Raw genomic sequence first — 24105 nt, forward strand, 5'->3', positions numbered from 1 at the left:
ATCTACATCCCTCCCTAATATCGTACAATTTCCCTTTCTGCTGCCTTTGTTTCCTCCCCCATTATTTTTATATTTTTCATTCCAAAACTTTACACTCCTCTACCCCTCCCCAGTTCCTTTTCTATTTGTGCCGGGTTTCGACTACAGCCAATGTCCGAGGTTTTGTTCTAAAGCCACCTTCCCTTAGTTACTACAATTTCCTGTTCTAATTAACATCTTTTTCCCCACTCGCATTATATCTTCGAGGGAGTAGGTTAGCGATACCCCCGTTCGTTTTAGTATTTGGCCCTGGACGGATCAAAAGTTGTTGCGGACCTTAACTTCGGCCACGAGCTCTGAAGGGTGATGGTTTGCCTTTTTCTTCCTAACAGCTTGTTAGTTATTTCTTTTGTAGCCTTTCTGTCTTCCTTACTTCTATTCAATGAGGTGCGCAATCTATGACTCCGCCTCTTCGAAAACTGGCTACCTAGCTACTTTTACCCATATACCCTTTGATACCCTGTCCTCCCGATCACAAAATTATGACCATCTGCATGACTCCGTTTCTGATATCTGCCTGCGCAGTGCCGAGAGTCCGACGACCAATCAGTATTGGAGGGAGGCAGACGCGCTAGCGCTGTCCAATTTTCAGGATACAGGCGCAAGAGTATTTATTAAGGATTTGTGCATAAATCCCAAGCCATTCACCCATTGATGATATCATCCATCCGTAAATAAAATTGCCCAGTTATAAATTTAATTTCTAAGCCTCCATTTTCCGTATAATATTTAATAATACAGCATCGCGCCTCAGTAAGCTTTCGCTGAGTTCCCAAAGGAAGAATAGGGACTGTGGAATGCAGAACTACACACACAAAACAAGAACAAGGAAATAGCCAGGAGCACATGAAGGAGTCTCGATGGGTATCTTACATAGGACATAGGAAGAAGGCAGGGGGGCAAGGGCGCAAAAAAGTCAGTGGAAAATACAATCGTAATAGTTGGTAAGGGGGCCCTGCTGCGGGTACAAACGTTGAGCAGAGTCGCACCTAGAATTTATAATGGCCATGAAACGTGCGAGAAAGGAAAGAGTCTTGCTTTACGTAGTGGGCTAGATCATCTCTTCTGGAAGTCCATCTATAATAAGTTAAAAAAGGAAATATAACCAATGTGGGCATATGGGAAAGTCCATATTTTTGATATCAACAGCCAAATGAAGAAAAATGCAGACGGACACAGCACTCCAGTGTCTGATGTGAGAGAGGATCTTGCGACAAGGATATGAGTAACTGGTAGCAGAGGGAATAAGCATTGAATGCCCTTCAAGAACGGGCTGGGTAAACTTTATGAGAAAAGGAATATCTATTCTGCTAATGATTGACAATTTTTACCTCACCAGGCTCACCATATTCAGACTCATCATGAGAATCGTCATCTCCCTGCATCCCCAGGATTTTCCATGCACGATCCATGACTCCTCTGCCTTTGGTAGGAAGGATCTGGCCTCCAGCGTCGTTTAACTCCATCGCCTCACGGGGGCCGGAGACCTTGGCCAGTGAAATTTCGGCAAAAATCCCTGCCGTATCCAGGTGATACGAGTTTTTCTTGATGCTCTTATGCTCTTTCCGCGCCCTTAAGCGCTCACGCCGCGCGACATCGTCTTTCCATTGTGCCCATTGCTCGTACTCTTCCCTTTGCCGTAGAACTTGGTACCTGGTTGTGGATTTAATTGGCCGCCACGACAGGCGGCTTGCTGCATCTGGGGGAAGAGTGGACTTGAGATCCACGAATTTGGATTCTTTCGTGAGCTTCAGTAAATGCGTGAGAACATCCCTGCATTCAGAAGCAGCATTATATTCCGCTCGCTTGTCTTCGGGTGCGATCTTGGGCCGAACAAGGGGAGTATCCAACCAAGAGCGCAGGTAGTTTGTACGTTGCACAGAATAGGGGTCCATAAAGTTCGCACGACGATTGTCTTCGCGGAGAAAGCGTACTGCGGATTGCAAGTTAGCTACCTCTGCACGCAATGCTTCATTTTCTTTCATCACGGCGGAAGATGCAGCTGCGTCTATAGACATGACGCCATCTGCACCAAGAACGACGCCAGTGGATCCTGATGCTCGCTTCAATTTTTCTAGTCGAGCTCTATAATCATCTCGTTCACGCTCCATGTTTTGTAGGTCGGCTGATTGTTTCTCTACAATGCCTATTAATTCCTGTTCCTTCTCTTGCAATGCTTCAAATTTAGACCCAAGCTCCTTAACTAAGGCTGCTTTCTTCCCAGCGTCACGCATTCTCGATTCAAGGAGCTCGATTTTGATTGTTTGCTCCTCGAAGGCTTTGTCTTTGACGCCGAGTGCAGTAGATGTCTCATGAATTTCGTTCTTTAAACGTCGAATCTCTTCATCTGCATCTGGAGAAATCACTTTGTTCGACTTAAGTTCATTCGCTCGTATGGTCCAAGGGGCCGGATGGCGTTCAAACTCAACAGTCTGGGTCAGATCAGAAGAAGCATTAGAAGCCTCTTCAAGATAAGATCCCAAAATGCGAAGTTTATTGGCAGTTATGGACAGAGCGTTGTTATCATCCGATTCAGCCACAACAGAGGACGGTTGTAGAAGAGACATGACAGTCTGTGACATATTGGAAGTAATGTCGGCATATGTGACTGGCTCTGTTCGCCCTTCCTCCTCCGTCAGTAACGCTATGTTTTCCCCGAGCTGTCTGGCAAGTTCCGAGAGTTCTTTAGCTGCCCCCTCGCATTTCTCAAAAGGATCCGCGCAGTCTTCAGTCAATGCAAGGCACCTTGATTTCAAGTCATCCAAATACCGGGTAATTTTTCCAGCAATTATTTTTCCGGTCCGGGTTTGGTTGCCCAGCGCATCGATTTTTTGATATAGTAACAGCCCTTCCTCGTCATCATCACTTGGAGGTGGTAGCCTAGCCTGTAATGTCGATCTTAGTTGGGAAAATGATAGAGCAGCATAGTCCAGATAAGTCTGTGTCATTACTGAACGCATGTAAATTCTATCAGCATGCGACTCCAGATTAGGTAGAATGAGGGCTTCAGCTAAATGTGAAAGTAGCGCGATCGATCGCTGGAGCTCAATCGCACATTTCTTTTCATCAAGCTCATTTTTCTTCAGTCCTTCAATCCGGGAATTGAGAATGCGTTCCACTGGTTCAAGTTCGTACACAGCACCTTCAAAAGCAGAGAATTCTTCGGTGGAGCAGCCATTAATGAAATTGATAAATCTGTCGCAAAGAGAGGCTATCCATGTTAACTTCTCGAGAACTTCATATGCTGTAAACACGTCTTGTCCTGCGGATGGAGACGTGGGATCGGATATCCGTTCCCGTACAGTGGTAGCCATAAGGGATGCTTTGAAGCTAACTCTTTTAAAACGTAACAGAGCAAGAATTGGATTTCGTTCGCTCTCGAAATATTCAGGCAGGTAAAGTTTCATAATCTCCAAATGCTGTGCCGATTCCTCTGCTGCCATACGACCTAGCTCCACTTCTATTGTTTTCGTTTGAGCTTTCGAAACAGATGCTTGTAATTTCATGTTTAGATCCATCATCGCCCTCGAACGTGCGGTGAGCTCAGTTGACTCCGTTTCTGTGAGCTGCTGTGAGACTCGCATGTCCTCGAGGTCACTCTGTAAATTTGAGACAAGCTCTCGGAATTTGGACAAGGTATACTCTAGATCCTCAATTACCTCATCCTGTTGAGCCATTCTTCGTGCCTGTTCAAGATAGACAGTCTCCCTGAAATCCATTTCCTCTTGTAATTGCTTTTCCGTCTCCATATGATTAATTTCCAGTTCGTCATTTATTTCCTTGAGGCTCTCAAGGTCTTCAATCACAGCTTTCAACTCATTCACTTGCTCCTGATACTGCATATTTTTCTCGGCCAGCTCTTCAATCATGTCCTCAGCGCCGAGAGCTTCAACTTGTTGTTTGAGATCCTCCATATTTGCTTCAGTAATAAGAAGTTGTTCCTTTGCTATCTCATAATTAGCCTTAATAGCAGCAAAATCCTCCAACTCCCCTTCCAATTCTTTGATCTGATTCCGTAAGTCAGTCTCTTGCTGTTGCGTCATATCGCGAAGACGAATGAGGGCCTCACGAAGCCTCTCGTTTGTTCGTTCCATCTGGAGCCAGCCTTGACTCGACTTTTCTTCAGGGCTCATCACTTGGCCTAGTTCCTGATTCTCTTCCCTCAACACTTCAACTTCTAGTTCTAGCTCCTCCGATTTCTCCTTTAGGGCTTCAAACTCGGCCTTGATGGCCTCACACATCTCCTCTGCCATTTCCCTATCAAGGGTTGCCATTTCGACAATTGATTCATGTTCAGCCTGAAGACGTTCCGCTTCCTCGACTCTTGCCATGGCATCCTTTAGCTGTTTTCGAAGCTGGGTAATCTCCTGCTGTTGCGGCTGATACTTCGTTTGTAACTTTTGGATGATCACCTCGAATTTATCCCTTTCGGATCGTAATATCTCCAACGATTTCAATTTCTCCCTATCTTCTACTCGTTTTTTCTCCATTACCCTTAACTTCGTTTTCAGATCTTCCACTTCTTTAAGTACAGGATTGGTTCCCGACACCGATCGTTGTGGTACAGCAAGGGAGACTCGAGGAGCGGATGTAGGTTTACTTGACTCTGAGTGTGTGTTGGAGGATTCGGTATCCCCAGTTTCCTCACCCAACTCGCTCGTTGGGCTCCTGATCTTTTCGATGTTAGTTGTTCTACTACTAGCTGTAGGTCTGGGGGAAATCCGTTTGGTCGGACCGGTAAAGGTAGGTCGAGGTGGTTGACTGAGAGGACGGGAAGCTTTGCTTGATGTACCCATTAGAGATTGTCGAGGCCCTTTCGCAGCCACTGCAGTAGGAGTGGGGGCCATTGAATTACGGCCGCTTAAACTCTGTCGGGGTTTCGAAGCAGTGGCGGGAGGGCCCGGCCCAATAGTGGATGTTCGGGAAGTGGTTGACAACTGTTTTGTGGGCGATTTTGTCGGGGACTATAAACCGTATTAAACTATATTCGGAAGAATGAAATTGAGGAGTTTCCCTACCCTGAGAGATCGACCTGGAGCTCCAGGCCTTGGAGCCGGCGAAGGGCTGGGGGTGGTGCTCTGTTTCATAGAAGCATTTGGGCCAGGTACGCTTTGTTTTTTTGGCACAAGGCCGCTACCAGCAGTGCCGCTCGGCGGCCTGCTTCTCTGGGAAGCTCTGTGTAGACCTCCTTTGGGTCCCGTCTTGCGTTCCTCTTGTTTGGGTTGTTCTAGCACACTGACGACTGCAGCGGGCCTGACGAACATTCCGAAGCCATGTTCACAGTCGAAGTATCGTTCTCCCTGGACAGATCCATCATTCTTACCCGTTGGCTCACCTAGCTCCACGCCAATCCAATCTCCGGGAGCAAAACTGGTACTGCCGATGAAGCGGATGATTGCGTTTCGGCCATCAGATAAACAGACCACCTGGCCAGGGGAAAGATCACCCATCTTTGAGGAGGAACTTCCAGCTGAGCATCAGAGACAAACGCAAAACAGGTGCAGTCCGAACAGCGGACACGCTGCTTTGGGGAGGGCCGTGTGTTCCTGGTGCTAATGATGTTGTCTGTTGTTCCTCTTTGGCGGCCCCTTAAACAAGCTCAGGAACGAACTCGGTTTGACGTGGACCGCGACCTGTCAAACAAGACAAACACACCGCTTGGCATCAACGTCAAGAACCGCACTTGAAGTCGGTTTCTTCAAGGCCTTCTACGCAGCATTTGTCAAAATATGGACCGACTCTGCTCTCCATCATATACGTATGACAGATCCTCTTCCGGACGAGGTGTTCATCTCAGTTCGTCGTCGGCCACAGAACTACATACATCGATCTTGTACCCTCTCATCTTGGGCTGCAATAACAATAGATAAGATCGAGGTTCCAAACTATATTACAGCCACCCAGGCCCTCCCAGGAATGAGCAGTCTGTCCCTACTTAACGAGAGCAGTGTTTCCAAGAACTGTACTCCAGGGATTTTCGGATTCGGATTCTGTGAGCTGAGCAAGCTGACGGTGATAATCATGGGATTCTACTCCGAGCTTAAAGACCTGTCATTGCACTGATGTATGACAAATATAATTGAGGAACAACCAAAGATTCTGGAGCCATCCGTCAGGTTAAAAATGTCTGTCTCTCTGTATTTGGATTTGTGTCAGCTCACGCAGCATCCCGAAACACATGGTGACGGATAGTGGGAGGTCCCTCCAGACAGCGCTGGTTTATTCCATTGACGGTCACAAAACATCTGACATTAGTATATTACCTTCTTTTTTGAGGATCACTTGACCCATCCCACACACTTCGGTCGGACGAGATGCTTACAAAAGTAAAGTAGCACAAGATGGACACCACCTGCTGGAAAACCCTCTAGCTTGTATCATATCCAGGTAACAGATTGCAGGGAGTTACATCCCACTTCATCCCAAAACACCCAGAAACCTGCCCCTAATATCAATCACCAGTGAGTGCTGCTGATCCCCTAAGGACTTCAAAGGTTAGTAGCACGGTTGGGGGAAGCAGGACCCTAAGAGGTCAAAAATGACCGACATTCTACAAACCAGAGCAGCACCTGAGCGTAAAAGCCATGCAAAACCCTTTGGCCAATCAAGAGGAGCACTCGTTCCCGGAGATGTTGGCAGAGCAAAAGCGCGGAGACGTCATTAAGAGAAATTCATAGATATTCCCTCCCGATGAAACTTAGGGATGCATACGGAGAAAGCTCAAAGTTGTGCAGATGAGAAACAATGTCATAAAATAAATGATGCACAACCTGCATGCTAAGATCCCGCATGCTAGCTCTTCCATCGGGATGTCGGCGGTTTTGGTGCGCTGTGGCTGACGTCCCACTAAATTCTCGTATTAGCAACACGAAAGAAGAAACCCAGAGCACAGCTTTTCCAAGCCGACGTGTAGTCTCGCTTTCCAATCAGATGTTCGCCAAAACCAATGCCGGCAAAGACGAAAGAGTCGAATCCCCGGTTTTCCATTCACAACATTGTCGTCTCACGCCTCGATCTCACATTTCATCTGCCGCCCACCCCAAGGCCGTGAATCGAAGACACAAAACAAATGAAGCTTTCCTCTCGAGCCCTTTCTGTCCATTTTCAGCCATGCAGTCTTGCAAGAAAGAATGGTGTTCTCCCAATGAATGTGCCTACTCCGACTCCGCCACGTTTTCCCGCACCCAAACATTTTTCTTCCAGAACGCCGAATCCAGCCCACCGTTCCTCGCAAGGACTAAGGCCATACATGCAACAGCAGCAAAACACCTTCCTAGCAATTGGGCCGTCAAATAATGCTTTTGTGGCGTCAAGAGCTATCGGTGGAATTTGTACGTGAGCTCCGACGCATGCGAAATCCACACACTCAAAAATCGTACCGGTATCGACTGCTTACCCCACAGATCTCCGGTTGGATTGGAGAAGTCGTGTTGCCGTGAAAATAACTTTCCCATGAAATATAAATCAAGGCAGTTTTCTCTTTGGAAAAAAATGTTGTCTATTCGAAGTCCCACTCCCGAATACAGGGCTGCCCAAGCTTCATTCCCATCTCTGTGCATATCGCTTTTGCTGTCCCTTTGGATATCAAATTTTCATTTTTTTGTTTTATTAACCCCTAGTTATTGATTATTAAAACTCATTTGCCAGGCGACCCAAAAATGTCAAAAATATGGGCGGATACACCCATGAGCCTGATCTCGGAAACTGGATATAAGGAACGCTCCGATATCCCCCTCGGCCATTTCGCCATCACAGCCGCCCAGAACATGGCCCACCTGCATAACGTGATCATCCGCGGCTTCAACTCTTCGTACAACCAATGTCTCGCCGTAAAACCAGACACTGTCGACGCGAGCGATTTCCTGATTTACAACCGCGCTTTATACAAGAACATCAAATCCCACCACGATGTGGAGGAGGAGATCTCGTTCCCAGGCCTCGTAAAGTTGACGGGAGTCGAAGACATCATGGACCAGAACATTCAAGAGCACAAGGACTTTGAGGATGGCCTCGAGAGGTTCCGCGAATATATTTTCGAGACAGATGCTAGGTCGTACGATGGCAAGAGCTTATGGGAGGTTTTGGATGATTTGGCTCCGGCGCTTCATAAGCATCTGGTCGGGGAAATCCCGACGCTCCTCGATCTTGCGAAGTACGACTCGAAAAAGTTGGAGGCGTGGTGGAGCCAAACTGGGAAGAACGCCACGAAGAATATGGATGTGTTCCAGTATGGGTCTCTTCTTCTTCTTCCCTACCCTGTTCGGTGACTATTTCCCTGCTTACCCTATTAATACAGAGATGCACCCTTTATGCTCGGCTGTATGGATTCCACGTTCAAGATAGATGGGGAATCTCGACTTTTCCCCCCGGTCCCGCCGCCAATCAAGTACTTATCAAAATACGTTCTACAATGGCGATATTCGAGAGCATGGCGCTTCAGTCCGTGCGATGCTTTTGAGAACCCCAGGCCTCTAGCGGCTCCGAATCCTGAAGTTTCTAAGCAATAGATCATTGGCTCGATTGGACTTTATATCTTTCACTCTTATTTGCTCCTTCATTCTCCTTGATGACATGGTAATACTTAGGTCTGCGGCCTGTTGTTTGTAATATTCCGAACATTTTTTTTCCCCTACACTTGAGGGAGGGAGCTACTACCGTTTATTCCGGGGGCGTATACATAATTTCCTATTGTTAGCATATATGCACATTCATATATCGTCTTGACATCCTCCTGCCGATCTCCACTATCTACATCACCATCACAACCATATACTCAACCATTCAGTCGTTTTAGAAGTTATCATGTGCAATGAACAAATTGAATCCCCTTAAATCCATCTATACCGCTAATATGAATCCAAAACACTACACGTATTCGTACCTTGGTACGCAAGCCCAACTGCATAATTCTAAGAAAAAACAACTCAACGGAAAGGAAAAAGAAAACCAGGTCCTCTAAAATCGAAAACGCCCCCATACGTAAATATTCGTCTAGATCGTTGAGCTTGCCGACTTAAAGAACTGCGGGAATAGATCCCGAAGCTCCTCGAGACGTCGAATCTGATACTTCGATGCTGGCACCTCTGGTGGAATAATATGTGGCTCCACAAAATGTATCGTCTCCCAACCGCGGTCTTGAGCATTTCTACAGTTCAGAGCGGAATCGTCTGGCGCCACCACAAATAGGAGAACAACAAATTAGAAATAAAGGAGTCAGAACGGTATGCCTCGTGTGTTTTAGGCAAACAAAAGATGACAATATGGATGGTAGTATCTCTTCAAATTTCATGTATGAAAAAGAAAAAGAAAAAAAGAAAAAAAAAAAAAAGAAAAAAAAAAAAAAAAAAAAACACTCACCAACGAAAAAACAACCCCCGGCCACCGTCGCGCCCGCATCTCTCTCCGCCTTCTCAAACATGGCCATGTCAGGTTTACATACCAACTTCAGCGCCGCGTAGTCGCAGAACGTGAGGCCTTCAAACAAATCATCCACACCCAGCAGCTTCACCACCCTCTTCGCGTGGGTGGAGTATGCATTCGTGAACAGCCACAGCTTCACCTTGGTCGTGTCGAAGTCCTGCAGGAAAGAGCGGAGCTGCGGGTCCGGTTTTAGGATAGAGTCGAGAGGGAGAGCGTCGTCGACTTGTCTGTTGAATTCGAGAGGGTTGATCCTGTGGTGTCGGGTTAGGCCTTCGATGGCTAGGCCGTATTCCTTGTAGTATTTTTGGTGAAGCATTGTGGCGTCTTGGGAGTCAAGGGAGAGGTGTTTGGCGAAGAAGTTGTCTGGTTTTTTGAGGGGAGGAGGTTAAAAAAATAAAAGGAAGGGCCGGGCTAATGTTGAGATAATCATATTGATGCAATGATAAGAAGTATGCATGAAATACATACTGATAAGTCGTTGCATTAAGTCGTGAATTCTATTGCCTGGCTGGTTCTTAGCATAGCTGTTCAGGTAGTTACATAGACATATTCACCCAGGGGTGCGGTCTTACTTCTCGAGTAAAGCTGTGTAGGGGCCGAACATATGTGTATAACGATAGACAATCAATCAGCCCAACCGTAATATAAAAATGATAAGATATGGCCAGTGGTATTCTATTTAAGCCATCAGCTTAAATATATTACACATACGTACACAGTTATCAATATCGAAAAAGAATACAGGCCGTAAGTCATGAGCTGGTAGGCTAGGCTCAGGCCTTGTGCTATTCTCGAGGTCTTCGTCTTGGAATCCCATCATCGCCACAGGCCCTATAGTTAGTTTAGAAAACCTGACGAATAACCCCTTTTCTAGTTTGTATACACAAGATACTCAAGCCGTCCCAAGGATAAGGAGGATGGGTAGATTGGAATCTCAGCAAAGTTCAACACTGGATGCTCGGGATGCAACAAAGCCCCTGTCTATAAAGTGCCCCGCCTAGAGCCACGCGCAAGAAACGTTGATATTTATCTGTATGAGCGAGCAATGTTCGAGCAATGTTCATGCTCCTGTGACGAGACTTCGAGTAAATGTTCAACCTGGCGCTCGGATAAATGATGTTCCGATACAAGGATGTGTGCCCAGCCTTGCTCCTGATTGGCTGGCCGCGGAATCGCCTGCAACAGCGAAAACTCCGCGTAAGCGAGGTGGATGCAAAGACCTCCAAAGACCTCCAGGGTTGTTTCTTGCTGTTTCTTGCTCTGTGCCCGCAGGGTGGAGTTTGAACGGCTGGTTCTCATCGCAGGCCACAGCCATTCTGTCACAGCAATCTTGCCTGCTTCGCACTACACAGGAAAGTGGAATGCGTGTTGTGGGAAGGTTGCTGTCGTCGTTCTAACTAGGACTTGCCTTAAGACACCCACATCATCGTCGTCTGAGTGCCACTATCGCCATGTCCGTAGCCGACAGTGTGATGGGCCTAGTCAATGGCCATCGCGGCAATCAACCAGATCTGAAGGAGATGATAGAGTACGAGAAAATTGTGAATCTACATGACCAGATATTCTCTGGAAATCATCCAAGGTTAAAGGTTCCCCAGCATGTTGTTCGCAAGGTTACCACCCGCTCTGTGCAAACACCTCCGCTCCCTATTGTCCATTCAATTCCTGCAGAGCCGCTGGAAGCTCCGCAGATAAAAACACATCCCATTCCTTCCAGCATGCAGCCTAACACATTGGCATTGGCAAATGGTTCTACTGCGGCGGCGGCGGCTCCGGCTGGGGCTGCTCCAGCTGCTTCACAGGCCGCTGCTACCTCCAGTCACAGCGGTCCCAGTGGCCATCTAGCTACTCAAAAACCAGCATCTGAAATTGATCCTATCTTCCTTACCAAATCTGACGACCTGATTAGAGCTGAATTACAACTCCAACGGCAGCGGGTTGAGCGTACATTGCGTGACCGGATTGAGCAGAGGAAGATTGAGTACAGACTAAAGACGTGTCTCCAAGAAGCGAAGCCTGACTTCGACGTTTCAGAAGTCTTGAGAGAGGCATTGCTACTTGTTAAACCTACTTCAACAACTGATCTGGATGGGGCTAATGCAGACACCGCAGCCAATGATTCTCTCGAGGACAATTCGTTCTACTCGAGCAAAGCCCCCGATTCTCCTCAAATCGGTGACCGAACTCAGCAACTATCCACCGCCGCCCGACAAGATCCGGTCCGACCAGCAGAAGACAACGAGATTCCTTATGAAGGTCATGTAGTCCGGCAGCGTGTTGAGGGTCGCAATAGTGATTCCGGTGATCGCGATATGATGGATGTGGAGATGCAGGAACCACTGTATAATGTTGCAGACAAGAATGGGCCTTCAAGGAGCCCAGAAAACCTCACTCCTCGTCGCCCCAGTCCCAGCAGATACCATGGCCGGGAGCAGCCTGATATGTACGATGAGCCAGAATACTCCCCACCCGGTCCAGATATCCCTTTGAGACGGAGAGAGGAAGAGGGAGATTATATTCAGGAACCAGTACCAGGTATACACTATAGGCGGAGGAGTTATGGCAGGCCGGTAGATCGTGGTCAGGATGCGAGGCGTGTTTCACCACCAGGTCATGACATTAGGGTCGTCAGAAATCATATCACTTCTCCAGCTGCCCCACAGCCCTCGAGAGTTTCTCCGCTTGCTGTTTCAAAGGTGCCGTCACTTCCCCAAAGTCGGCAACATCGGCACACACGCCCTGTCGATAAGGTGACCAACGTGCACGGATCTGCACGTACAAGCCCTGAAATTGCTCCGCCCCTTTTAAATCCCCGAAAACGGCGACGTACTCAGGAGAATAGATCTCGTGTTGCCAATGAAGGAAGGGTGGCAGACTCATCCGATCAACCCTATATCAAGCCCGAGCCGGTTTCTCCTCTGGCATTGTCCGATCTCCCTCTTGCTAGCTCATCAAAACAGCGACCACACCACGAGGGACCTGTATATGTTGATATTTCCTCCCCGCGATATTCCCCCGTGGACAATCGGCGGGAGAGTGGGCAAAGAAGAGTATACGAGGAACATACAGATAGAGGCTATGATATGGGACACCCTATCGATTTGAGTATCCCGCGGTCTACATCCAGAATTGCTTACACGAAACCATCTCGCGATGACCAAAACCTACGTCGTGTTGCAAGCTTGCACAATGTTAGACAGCCTGAGTATGTGCATGACTATATAGAGCCGCCAACTGACTACCAACCCCGACTGATACGAGCCACTTCCTATGCCGTAACCGACCGCCCAGCCCCGCAAGAAAGGGTTAGATATTATGAGGAGCCAGCACAACCGTACGGTAGAAGATATATATCTGGGGACGTCTCGCCTCCCCGACCATCAAGGCTCCGTGAATCTTATCCAGAGATAGAGCCGGAACCCCGTGTCATGGCCCCACCTCAGCGACGCGTAGTAGTCGACGCTGATGGCAATCGATACATCGAACAAATAGCCACCCCAGCCCCCAGGCTCCAACCGTTGTCTACTCCATCAGGAAGATTCGCGAGGATGGAGTCATATAACGAAGGTCCTTCCCACATGGCAACCGGTGGCATTCGTGCTAGCTCTGTAATGGAGGACCCTTACCATGACCGCGGCTACTCCCAAAACATGCCGCCTCCGCCTCTAACTTATCGACGGGCACCAGCGCCGGAATATCCTCGCGAAGTCGTTCGTGAGCGGCCCATCTACGCCCGTGAGGTTGACGAGCGAGGACTCGCCGACTACGCACCTCCTCTTCGGCATGCGACCTATTTCGAGGATCCCTTGCCCAGGGAAGATATGGTGAGGATGTCCAGCGTTCGGCCCCCACCGTCGCGATACGGGGAGCCTTCCCGCCAGCCACTGCAACGTATGCAGAGTAACAGGCCTGGCGGGCGTGAGGTAAGTGTGTACGTGGACGATGAACCACGTCCGCGTCGCGAATATGCCCCTGTTGAGCGGGCTGGGTTTGCGACTGCTCGTCCTGTGAGGGAGGAGCAGTATTATGATGATTAGGAGGCCTGGAGAATCGGGATGGAAAGAGTTAAGATATGGTGCAGCAGCGGGTTGCGTGGCGTTACTATTCGGCGACTCCGTCAGTAACAAGGGATTCTCCTCCCTTCAGATACACTGCTAGTTGTTGTGGCTGGGTATATTCGCGTGGGTGAGTTAGTGTTTTGGGTTTTGCTTTTTTCCGTTTGATTTCGAGCGGGCTGCGGCATCAACAACGCCGATATGAGCAAGTGGATTGAGAAGGCTGTTTCTGGAGGCAAGCGGGCGAATCTTCCCATCACATCAGTGATCATCTAAATATTGGATCGATTTGAACTCAAGATTGCCTAGCAGTAGCCCGCAATGATTGGAATGGCCCTACTGACTATTCTCTTAATTTTGTTATTTACTTCTTATTTTTTATTTTTTTTTTTCATTTTTAAAAAAATTTTCGTTTCTATGATCTTTCTCGATATTGTTATCGATACCTAATCTACCTACTAAAGTTGCCTTATTGAATTCGACACCGCGGGAGCCTAACTAGCACTCATATTACTTCTGTGCTCTCCGTACCAGGGTACGAGTTCGGATTCTTGCCAACTGCCAGGCTCAGAACTTGGAAGTTGGAGCCATGTTCAACTTGGAACCTTGGGGTTTTGAACCACATTCAGCCGTTTCGTACCCAATTCAAGCGTTACGGACATTTCCTTTCCCCCTCTTGTTCAATGACTCTCAGAATGTGTGTGCTACACTATTGTGGACTAGCACATCACAAATAAATGCCTCAGTTGTTAATAAAACTGCGTACACAGTAGTCTTATCTCCGCATTTCCAGTCGGTGCGGCATGGGCGATGGCTTTCTCCTCCGATTGACTTCTAACAATCAACGCCATCCTGCCTTACTGAGCCTGGCGCTTAGGGAAAGGAAACAATCTTGCTAGAATGCAAGGGCCATCATTTGAGACTTGCCATCCGACGACTGTTCAACGTGGTTGCGCCATAGGATACAGCCTAGATGGTGTCAAGACTCACAGCACCGCTACCTCGATGATTTTACAGCGGCCGTTCGGGATACAACAGTAACTTTCCTCCTTCTTCCCCATAGGCATGGAATGCGTTTCATCAAGGCCGGTACAAGCTCAGATATTCCATCTTGAATGCGTTCGCCTGCACTACCAAACTTACCTTGAGGCGCGAGGTGTGTGGGACGAGGATCGAAAGAACAAGCTCACCAGATTTTACGAAGGTGGGAATGGCTGGATATCTGATGACGACCGGTTAGCCTTGCGGATTCAGGGTAGTAATATGGTGTCTCAAAGGATTGCCACTAGCATAGACCAGGGGCCTGTAGGCATGGAGTTAAAAAACCAGTCTCTACTTGGCTTCCGTCAGCCTGGTCACGTGATGAGATAGGCTGGGGATTCGGTTGCCATGCTCGATGGAAGAGATGACAAGGCTCATAGAGCAGCGCTACGTGCTAACTACCCACTGAGGTTTATGTATCATTTAGCTCAATGTGTCGTATAGCGTTGTTGCCTCTCATGTTACACTATATTCTGCCATATTGCCTTTAACTATAAGTAGAAGATCAAAGCATATGTTTTCTATTCTAGTTGAAGATATTATTTCTCAAGATATCAACAAAAACTCTTCATCAATATAATTGATCACCTTTATCATATACAATTTATTTTTTATTTAATATTATTATTCTATCAACTATCCAAGTCCTTTTCTACTCTATATCAAGATTTACGATAAATTCTTTATGTGACGGGTCAGCACCTTGTTAGCAGTTAGCTTACATAGCACACAACCAACCCTCTATGGCCGCTCACCCCTCTCCGAGCTAGTCAATAACATATGACTTTGTAGCCCCTTGAAATCTGTTCCCCCACACTATTGCCACATCGATATCACCAGCAAAGATTTACTATACAAAAGCTGCATTTTCATCTAGTAATGAATTGCTGTCAAGAGTTTATAATAAAGAATGCCGGAGCGATTTACTTCAAAAGGATCTACTGAACATGCCTCCTAAGGATGAGCTGTATCCGCTTGTTTGTAACAAGGTAAGTTGTTTCGTTTGGCATTTGAGCTTCATACTTTCGCAAAATAGCCTCGCTTTGGCATTCGGATGCCTGGGCCAAAGCTCTACTGAACCTACTGCGACCACGTACGGTTCCCTTGGCAAGAAAGCCTGGATTCTTGCAAAAGGCAACGCAACTATAAGCGGAAGCCGGCCTTAGACCAGGATATAATGGTTATTGGCGTTTTGCGGGAAGGGGACGCGGGTTTATTCGAAGTGGAACAACCTCCCTATTTGCGGAGTCCAACGTTGAAGCCATATATATATAATACAGGTAGGTGGTCATTTAGTCCCATAAATAAACGAAAACCTTGAATTTACCGCCCATGTTTCCCCACAAGACGAACACTTAAATTTATATTCCGGGTGGCCATTTTCCTTCTGTGCCATCCACTCATATACGACTTGTATCAACCCGCGAGCAAATCAATACCACCCGCTCTTTGATATCCCTCGAAGCATACAGCACTCCATCCTTTCCAAACTCTCACCTGAAATCTACATACGTAAAACATACCGAGGCGAACAATCACCCAAGCCATATCTGTCATTTCCAGCGACGTGGCTTATACTGAACGTTACATCAACTATTTTTTTAGGCCCCCTCCTCCCCCACGGGGGGGAACTACCAATTTCACAGCACTGGAAAATCGATGCAGTGGATATACTGAATCATTCTTTAGGGAGAAAGTTTTGAGACCCATTTATAGCAGGGAAAACCGATTGATAAATCGAAGTCCTGAAAAATGACAACTTGATGATACGCCTTTGCCTTTTTGGGTGGATACCAAATTACGTTGTGTTTTGTTTCTCAATCAAGAATTCGAGTTCAAAAAAAAAAAAAAAAAAAAAAGAAAAAGAAAAGGGCATTTCTTTCCCTTATCCATTGTATACAGGCCGGCCCCTTTGTTTCAATGAGGATGTATGCACACTCGACCCATGGACATAGAATGGGGGTTTTGTGTATTCGATTACTCCTGGAAAATTGTACGGAAGCTTGATGTGGGCTAACTAGTTATTATTAGCTTAGAGCGCCATTTGCAAACGCTCTCTCTAATGTTTAAATATTTTACAGTTGGAAGGTTATTCCTTCCAACTCCACATTACCCAACCTGTCACTCCCCAATCGAATCCACCTCTCTTCCTCCCTTGCCAGACAAGCTAAGCTGCTGTCGAAATTCGTAGTTCCCTTTTATTAAAGTTTCTAGCAGTTCGTCATGTCGGGTTTGGTTTGGCGTTTGATCATTTTTAAGTTGCTCAACTTGTTTGGAGTTTCCGGACAGCCGGGGGTTAAAGTTTTAACCTATATATATACATATATATATATATATTGGCGGATCCGTGTTCCATTATAAGACATGATCCATGGAAAGTTGAGGGTGAAGAACGTTTCCATGCTCTCATGAAACCATTCTCGAGCCGTTCAACTAGATAATGACGAGGGCCATGACGATGATAGAAATTACCACTTGTTCAACACATCGCCATAGTCTAGAACGTAGGAGTATTCCGTATCAAAAGCCATCAATACGCTGTTGACATAGCGGCTGTATCAGATTTTCACTGGTGTATCCTGCTCCAACAAGAGCGACATGCGTTTGACGGTTGGGGGGGATAAGTCCTTCAAGTGCGCGATTGTGTGTCGGAGACACCAGGAGATACAGTAGCATATGTACTGTACATAGACATGTATGCACACCGAACGTTCGTGCGAAATCTATGACATCTTCATCTCCAGCTCTCCCGGCCGGAATCCGCAGCCTCGCTGACTGATCACACACGTGACCTGACTGGGCCATCCACCTTGCTGAACCTTCTCCGCCCACTTTGCAAAGTTCGTTCTATCTCGCTGTTTGTTTTTGCTGCTTCTGCTTGCTTCTGGTTACCTTATTCCCCCTGTGCTGCTCTCTGTTGCCCTGCAGACTTCCTGTTTTTATCTTTCTTGGTTTGTTGGTTGCTGTTGTTGCTGTTACCGCTGCTACTCCTGCTGCTGCTGGTATAGCAGCTAGTGATTTGGACTTTGTCCTTCCCATCCTACCGCTGCCGTCCACATATCCTTGCAGCGACACATCAAGAGACACCCTTGAGTGGGAGAGCGATGAGAGTTGTTGCTTCTGTCCCGCCCAACGGCAGTTTCTGATCCCGAATCCCAATCCTGCTCCGTCAATCAATCCACTCGATCGTGTGTTGATTCGAGAGCACTTGGACCTCGATTCCCTGCCTAACCCTCCTAGTCTAGCCAGCCGCCTAATCCGCTCTTTGTCAGGCCCTTCGGCCAGGATCTGGTGTGCAAACCAGTGCTGGGATTTTGTTGGCGCTCAGCCTCTAGTTTCGCTTGTTCCTTCGAGCCCTGTTCACTACCCTCAACAAAGCCCAGACAAATCCGACTCCAGCTTCAACGACTGCTCCCCGTCCTTACTGCCGCCAACTTGGGAGTCTTACGCTTGTCCTTGCGATAGTGCTGGTTCACACCACGGTCTCCGCTCCCACCACCTCTCTCTCGCTCTCCCCCCTGCTATCTCATCCAGGGTCACTTAAATACCCTTGCCAATCCTAACCTAGGAATTCTCTCCTCTCCTCGTGTAATCCCCTCTAACTGCCATCTGCTCCCTCAAAAATTTTTTGAGGGGACAGATTTAACCGGACCATCATCATGCACAAGATCACCAATTTTACAGGCCAGGCCCGTCATGGGTGGGAAAGAATGACCCCGACATTTAGCATTTCCCGGCCTCATCAGGACATGTCGCAGGCCCTTCGAAGGCCCCATCACCTTCCTCCAGTTACAGTGCCGCCGGGAGCAGATGCCACTGTAACTCTCTCCTTCAACGTCCCTTTCTCCTCGAACCTTGCCGGCCCAGATCCCGAAGATGTCCTACACTCGAGCCCCGGTGCTTTCCAACGGTGGACATTTCCTGAGGGAACGCCCGAGGGTACCCCGATCCATAAACTCCCCGTCCACGCAAACAACCTAGATGCGCTGAGAAAGCTATGTCGAAATGTTAGTGAGTCCAGCCATGGCAGAATTGAAGCCACCGTAACTTCATCAGAACCCAAGGCCGTCGCCTCGTTACAACGCCGCCCGCAGGGACTCGTCACCAATGTGTGTATTTCCGGCGATGGCGAAACTGTCCAGCAAGTGCGACAGAACATTTTGAAGGAAACCCCGATAGCCCTGGTACGTGCTTGTTCAGTATATCTCTATAAAACTTTCGCTATCCTGGCCCTGGTCCCGTCTCTATATAGGATTCTCGATTCACTAACTCTGAATAAAGAAGTGTGCTACGGTTGACATTGATGTCAGCCTAGTCATGGACAAGAATACGAATGGCGTCCGGTCAAGTGTCCTTGAACACCTTGACACGCTGGCACGATATACCGGAGCAGATATCTTTCTGTTGAGCCCAAAAATCCTTGATGCTGACAGCGCCATTGTGTCATCGTATGGACACTCTACAGAAAACGGGCTAGAAAACCGGTTTCGCGTTGCGATATACAGTGATGTGGAAAGTGCGGAACATGCCAAAACTAGAGTATTGATCATGATCGATCAAATTGTAGGCGCCGTCATCATAACGCTTCCAGTACCGTAGTTTCATTGCTAACATTCTGTTGTAGTTGAAACGCCGTGTCGATGCGATGAAGCTTGAGTTGTCAATGCATACCCTGGTCTGTGGCCGTACCCGCAAGAACATCAAACTTATCGAGGCATCAACCAACACTGCCATCTATTTTCCACCACCGTTCCCACGAGTTTTTGGCTATACCCCGCCTGGGGGTAGCCGAAGAAGTGAAGACGAAGTTTACATTACCGGTGAAACTCAAGAGCAAATCAGCCTTGCAAAGCAAAAGTTGCACGACCTCGTCAGCGGAGTCAAGATCTTCATGAAGAATGTAAAACTGTCGTCGAGTAAAATCGACAATATTCTCCTGGATCGTTTGGATAAAGTTCGGAAAGTGATGGAGGCAAATGGCACCTACGTTCTCTTCCCATCGTTGGGCAGTCAGCATGGTATTGTTCGCGTTCAAGGATCCGAAGTCTTACATATCGAGCGAACGGTCAGGGAGATCATGGCGTTGGTGAGTTTTTTCATTGTTTTCACTAGACACAAGGTATACAGACTCACTCTCCTACCCAGGCCGGCCAATTTTACAGTGCATCTTGGTGGCTTATTCTCCCCGATCCTACCCAATCCGGCTCAATGAGAGGCCCGTCCCCTGCTGATGTTAGGACTATGCTTTCTGATATTTGCACGAATTCGGGCGCTGAGGTCAGCTTTGATAAACTGACCTTCACCATCAACGGCTCGGATGATTCTGTCAAAGCCGCCATGATGGTGATCCAACAGATCCCCTTCGTTAAGCGGACCCCCTACCAACTGCGTGTTAAGATCGAGCTAGCAAATGAGCACAAAGAGTTCGTCAGCGGCAAGAAAAATGGCAAGATAAATAAGATCATGGGTCAAAGTTAGTTGTTCACTCTCTCTTGTATGCACAAGGTCTGCGTGTGAATTCTTATCATGGGTTTGTTGGCAGGCAATGTTCAAATTATCTTCGACGGTTTCAATGAGTACAATTTCTACATTGACGTCTGCGGAACTCAATACGATGCTACCAGGAATGGGCTTGACCTAGTTGAGCAGGAAATGCCTGCTTCTATATCGTTCCATGTTCCTGACCAGTACCACAAGCGAATAATTGGCATTGGTGGTCAACATATCCAGCGGATCATGAAGAAGTATTCCGTTTTCGTCAAATTTTCAAATGCAATGGACCGTGGCGGTGTTGGCAAGGAGGATGATGACGTTAAGATCGACAATGTAATCTGTCGGACCCCTGCTCGGAATGCCCAAAACCTCGATTTGGTCAAACAAGAGATTATGGACATGGTTGAGAAAGTTGTAAGTTCAACAGGTTTGAAATACGCTACTATTATAGTTTGCGGTTCCACTTACGAAACTGTAGGATGCGGAATTTGTTGCTGAGACCGTCGTCATTAACCGCCTGTATCACCGCGAATTACTAGCCCGCATGTCTGAGATTGAGGAACTTGAGAAAAAATGGAACTGCAAGATAGACTTTCCAAGCACTGAGTTGGCAAGTGATTTTGTGACCATTTCTGGGCCGGAGTATCAAGTTCCTCAGGCGGTAGATGCTTTCCTGGTAAAGATCAACACGTTTCCATACCATCTAGTCTTGTAAAATGAAAATATACTAATGATGTGTAGGGAATGGTGCCTGAGAGCCATGAGCTTTCCTTCCAGACTTCCACCGAGCTTCGAGAATTTTTCAAGTCCCCCGAATTCTGCAATGATGTCCGAGGAAAACTCAAAGAGCAATATGAAGTCGATGCAGTTGTGGATATGAATGCGGAAGCGCAATCGTCCCCTGAGAATCAACCTCCACCAGAAGACCGGATCATGCTCGGGTACACCCGGAACAATGCCGGCGGACTCAAAGACGCCATTGATTTTCTCATTTCTCGACTCGTATCCCATGGCCTTGATGCAACAACCGTCAAGGGGGCCATCCAGAGACCCAAATCAGACTCCTTCGAAGAATCCTTACCATTTTTCGATTCTAAATTGCTACAACACGCCCCAGCTCCTTTAGCAACTGACTCCCCAACACGCCATAACTTCTCAGATGACGCGAGCGATCGGGGTTCCATCTTCGAACGCCTCCGCAAGCCAGGCAGCATCTCGTCCTTCTCTTCCTTCATTGGACGCAAGAACCAGTCTGGGTCCCCCGGCTCATTCTTCAAACACGCCTCCAGCAATGCTTCCAAGGCCTCCCTCATATCCATGGAGTCTCGTGACAGTGGATACAAGAATCCCTGGAACGACTCTGGTGTGAACCTCCCCGAGGACGACGTCTTAAACACCAACGGATGGGCGTCTCGTTTTGATAACAAATTTCCATTTGGGACTGCGCCGGGAGACATGACACCCAAACATGACCTTCGTGCCTCTTTTGACAGCGGCCGCCCAAGTACCTCCAATTCTACTTCTGGATACCCGGCTCCTATCGGGCCACCCCGTTGAAATCATAAAATAAAATTAAAAGGAACGAACAATAAAAGTATAACAAAAGGAAAACCGCGCGCTTCGAGAGCCCTTCGTGAACATTTTAACCATAAACGTGCATGATACATCGCTACATACAGTCCCCCAAAGTTATTCGCAATATACCCCCTCTCTACAATACCAGTCTACTGCAATCGCTTTTATGATACCAAAGGAGTAAAAAGCTAACGTCTTTGTTTAACTTCACTTAGCCATTCTTTTTACCTATTGCACTAGCTTTTTTTTTTCAATTTGCTGTGTTTGGTTGTTTTCCCTTTTTTATTTATCAATAACAAACATATGTTGCATGTGTTTTTTGAGCCATTTCTCTTTGCTCTGTTTGTTTCCTGAAAACTATATATCTCTATATATATCTACTATTCAACTATATACCCTGGATGGAAGGGAGAGCACTTTTCGTTGGTTGAATCAGTTTTTTGCGGTTTTTCTCCATTTCTTATTTTTGGTGCTATATTGGTTTCTCTTCTGTTCTGACTGAAAATAAAAGTTGATTCGGCGTTGTTCTCTAATAAACTACCGGGTTGATGATACCATACCTATTTTCTTTTTCTTCTTTTACCCCGTTCTTTCCCGCTCTTCTTGAAATCGCTTTCAATTTAGTCTTTTTATTTTTATTATTATTTTTTATTTTTATTTTTATTTTTATTTTTTTTGCGGTTTTATGTTGATTATTGTCATTATCCCTTACTTCATCTTTTTTTTGATTTCTCGCTTTCAAAATCTCGTTTCCTGCCGGTTTTCCCCCTTGTTTCCCTATTTTGTAGCTCTTAAATTTCCCCTTGGGGCTGGTTTGGTTGATTGGGTTAACTGGTTCTGGTGGATTTGATGGAATTGATTGATGTCTCTCTTACTCTTTTTTTCCTCCTGTTATTATTTCTGTACTCGTATCTCCTTCACCAACCACCATGCAGTTAAAAAAAAAAAAAAAGAAAGAAAAACAAGAGAAACTAAGAAAATAAAAATTTTCAGAGAGCCAACTTTGGATCTTTATTCCCCCTCAATACTGAATATAATATATTTACGGACAGCAATTACAAAAAAAAAAAGTGACAAATTGATCAGGAACCAAGTTTGCACGAAATCCACCATCATTATTGTATTTAACGAGATATACAAGATGAAAAAATAAAAGATAAAATGGCCGGAGTTAAAATAAATCAAAAACTAGAACGACAAATAAAAGATATACTCGAAGAAATATACGGCGAGGCCCAGCTCGCCCTACAACAGATAGAAATAGACACAAACAATCATACCCGAAAAGGTTGTATATATTTACCAACAACCCCTAGCCACACAAACATCCAAAAAAGAAAAAGGCCGTCATCGTTGGTGGAAAGAAATAGGAACGGGAGAAAAAGGAGAAGAGAGAGAGAGAAATCATTCATACCTACCTCCACTCTCCTCCTGCCTATCATTCAATGATGTGCAGAAACCCAGCGCTGACTGGGTGGCCCTCTCCACCCGGGTCTCTTTGCCGCCTTTTGCGGATTTGGGTTTTGTTGCTCTCGGCCGCTGTTGAGGCTGGCAATATCGCTGGTCGGATGGGATACTGTCCCGGATACTGTCCCTCCTCTGTTACTGCCGCTGTTGCTATTGTTGTTATTGTGGATATAGTTGCGGCTTCTTCCACTACTACCGCCACTAGTACTACTGGGATATAACGGAGTGGAAACATGGGACTGAGCAAAAGAGGCGGAAGAGGAAGGGATTTCAGGAATTGGGCTAGGGAAAGGTACGGGAATGGGCGCGCGAAAGATTTGAAATTGGGACTCTAGATGTCCACTGGGAGGCGGTTGATGCGGTCCCGGCTGTGGGGAAGCGTTGGGAAAGTAGTTGGTGGTGCCGAGGAGGCCATCTGATTCGTCAATCCAACGCATCAATACGGTATCAACAACGAATGTATACTATGACTTACTTTGAGTATATAGTGTGTGATACAAACTCAACGCTTCTATATACGATCCTAAATCCATGGGAATGGGCTGCAATCCATAATCGCCCGCAACCATAGCAGCGCCATCCACAGTAGTGGTCATATCCGCCGACGAATCTGCGTGCATATTCCTTGGCCTGGGCCTCATCACGTCCGTTTTGAAGTTCTTTTTGATCTCCTGAATCATTTTATCCAGTATCACCTCCATTTCACGAGCCGATTGAGCAGCGCTCATGTGGCTTGAATAGGTATCTGGCATTCGCCACTTGATGTACAGCTTATTTGACGTGTCCGGCAGCGAATAATTCACCGGATGGTGGCAGATGTATAAACTGCAGAGATAACATGCCGGCTTGCTGCAACCTATATATTTATCATCAGGCTCAATGAAGTTGCAGCCATGTTCTTCAATGTAGCTCATCAGGAGAAGTTCAGCGTGTATCTGAGTCTTGGTTTTGAGTTTTTCCCTTATCACCTGAATGATTTCATCTGGGCTCTGATCAAGGCGCTGTTTGAGCATAT

The 24105-nt window shown here is 46.8% G+C and overlaps 7 protein-coding genes across 7 annotated transcripts in view; 3 read left to right on the forward strand and 4 right to left on the reverse strand.

Moving 5' to 3' along the window:
• Positions 1-1095: 1095 nt before the first annotated feature.
• On the reverse strand, positions 1096-5489 carry HCAG_05994 (hypothetical protein; the record flags this gene model as incomplete). The annotated part of the gene is made up of 5 exons (XM_001538339.1): positions 1096-1116; positions 1371-4707; positions 4895-5003; positions 5058-5117; positions 5363-5489. 5 exons carry the CDS (start codon positions 5487-5489, stop codon positions 1096-1098), a joined length of 3654 nt encoding a protein of 1217 aa, XP_001538389.1.
• A 2208-nt stretch (positions 5490-7697) lies between these two features.
• HCAG_05995 (predicted protein) lies at positions 7698-8546 on the forward strand (the record flags this gene model as incomplete). Its single annotated transcript, XM_001538340.1, has 2 exons — positions 7698-8266; positions 8336-8546. The coding sequence occupies 2 exons, from the start codon at positions 7698-7700 to the stop codon at positions 8544-8546; spliced, it is 780 nt and encodes a 259-aa protein (XP_001538390.1).
• Positions 8547-9030: 484 nt separating this feature from the next.
• On the reverse strand, positions 9031-10276 carry HCAG_05996 (predicted protein; the record flags this gene model as incomplete). The annotated part of the gene is made up of 3 exons (XM_001538341.1): positions 9031-9206; positions 9397-9822; positions 10171-10276. 3 exons carry the CDS (start codon positions 10274-10276, stop codon positions 9031-9033), a joined length of 708 nt encoding a protein of 235 aa, XP_001538391.1.
• Positions 10277-10910: 634 nt separating this feature from the next.
• On the forward strand, positions 10911-13496 carry HCAG_05997 (conserved hypothetical protein; the record flags this gene model as incomplete). The annotated part of the gene is made up of 2 exons (XM_001538342.1): positions 10911-11902; positions 12302-13496. 2 exons carry the CDS (start codon positions 10911-10913, stop codon positions 13494-13496), a joined length of 2187 nt encoding a protein of 728 aa, XP_001538392.1.
• Positions 13497-14426: 930 nt separating this feature from the next.
• On the reverse strand, positions 14427-14933 carry HCAG_05998 (predicted protein; the record flags this gene model as incomplete). The annotated part of the gene is made up of 3 exons (XM_001538343.1): positions 14427-14483; positions 14658-14736; positions 14851-14933. The coding sequence occupies 3 exons, from the start codon at positions 14931-14933 to the stop codon at positions 14427-14429; spliced, it is 219 nt and encodes a 72-aa protein (XP_001538393.1).
• Positions 14934-18214: 3281 nt separating this feature from the next.
• On the forward strand, positions 18215-21605 carry HCAG_05999 (conserved hypothetical protein; the record flags this gene model as incomplete). Its single annotated transcript, XM_001538344.1, has 7 exons — positions 18215-18739; positions 18837-19118; positions 19180-19641; positions 19701-20028; positions 20098-20462; positions 20527-20724; positions 20790-21605. The coding sequence occupies 7 exons, from the start codon at positions 18215-18217 to the stop codon at positions 21603-21605; spliced, it is 2976 nt and encodes a 991-aa protein (XP_001538394.1).
• Positions 21606-23065: 1460 nt separating this feature from the next.
• HCAG_06000 (predicted protein) overlaps positions 23066-24105 on the reverse strand; it is a gene marked incomplete at both ends in the record, with an annotated part of 1998 nt that continues 958 nt past the window's right edge. Inside the window, 2 exons of the mRNA XM_001538345.1 lie at positions 23066-23505; positions 23566-24058. Of these exons, the coding sequence (XP_001538395.1) occupies positions 23066-23505; positions 23566-24058 (933 nt within the window). The remainder of the gene's footprint in view (positions 23506-23565; positions 24059-24105) is intronic.

The sequence above is a fragment of the Histoplasma capsulatum genome, genomic scaffold (genome assembly GCF_000149585.1).
Source record: "Histoplasma capsulatum NAm1 scaffold_7 genomic scaffold, whole genome shotgun sequence".
NCBI lineage: Eukaryota > Fungi > Ascomycota > Eurotiomycetes > Onygenales > Ajellomycetaceae > Histoplasma > Histoplasma mississippiense.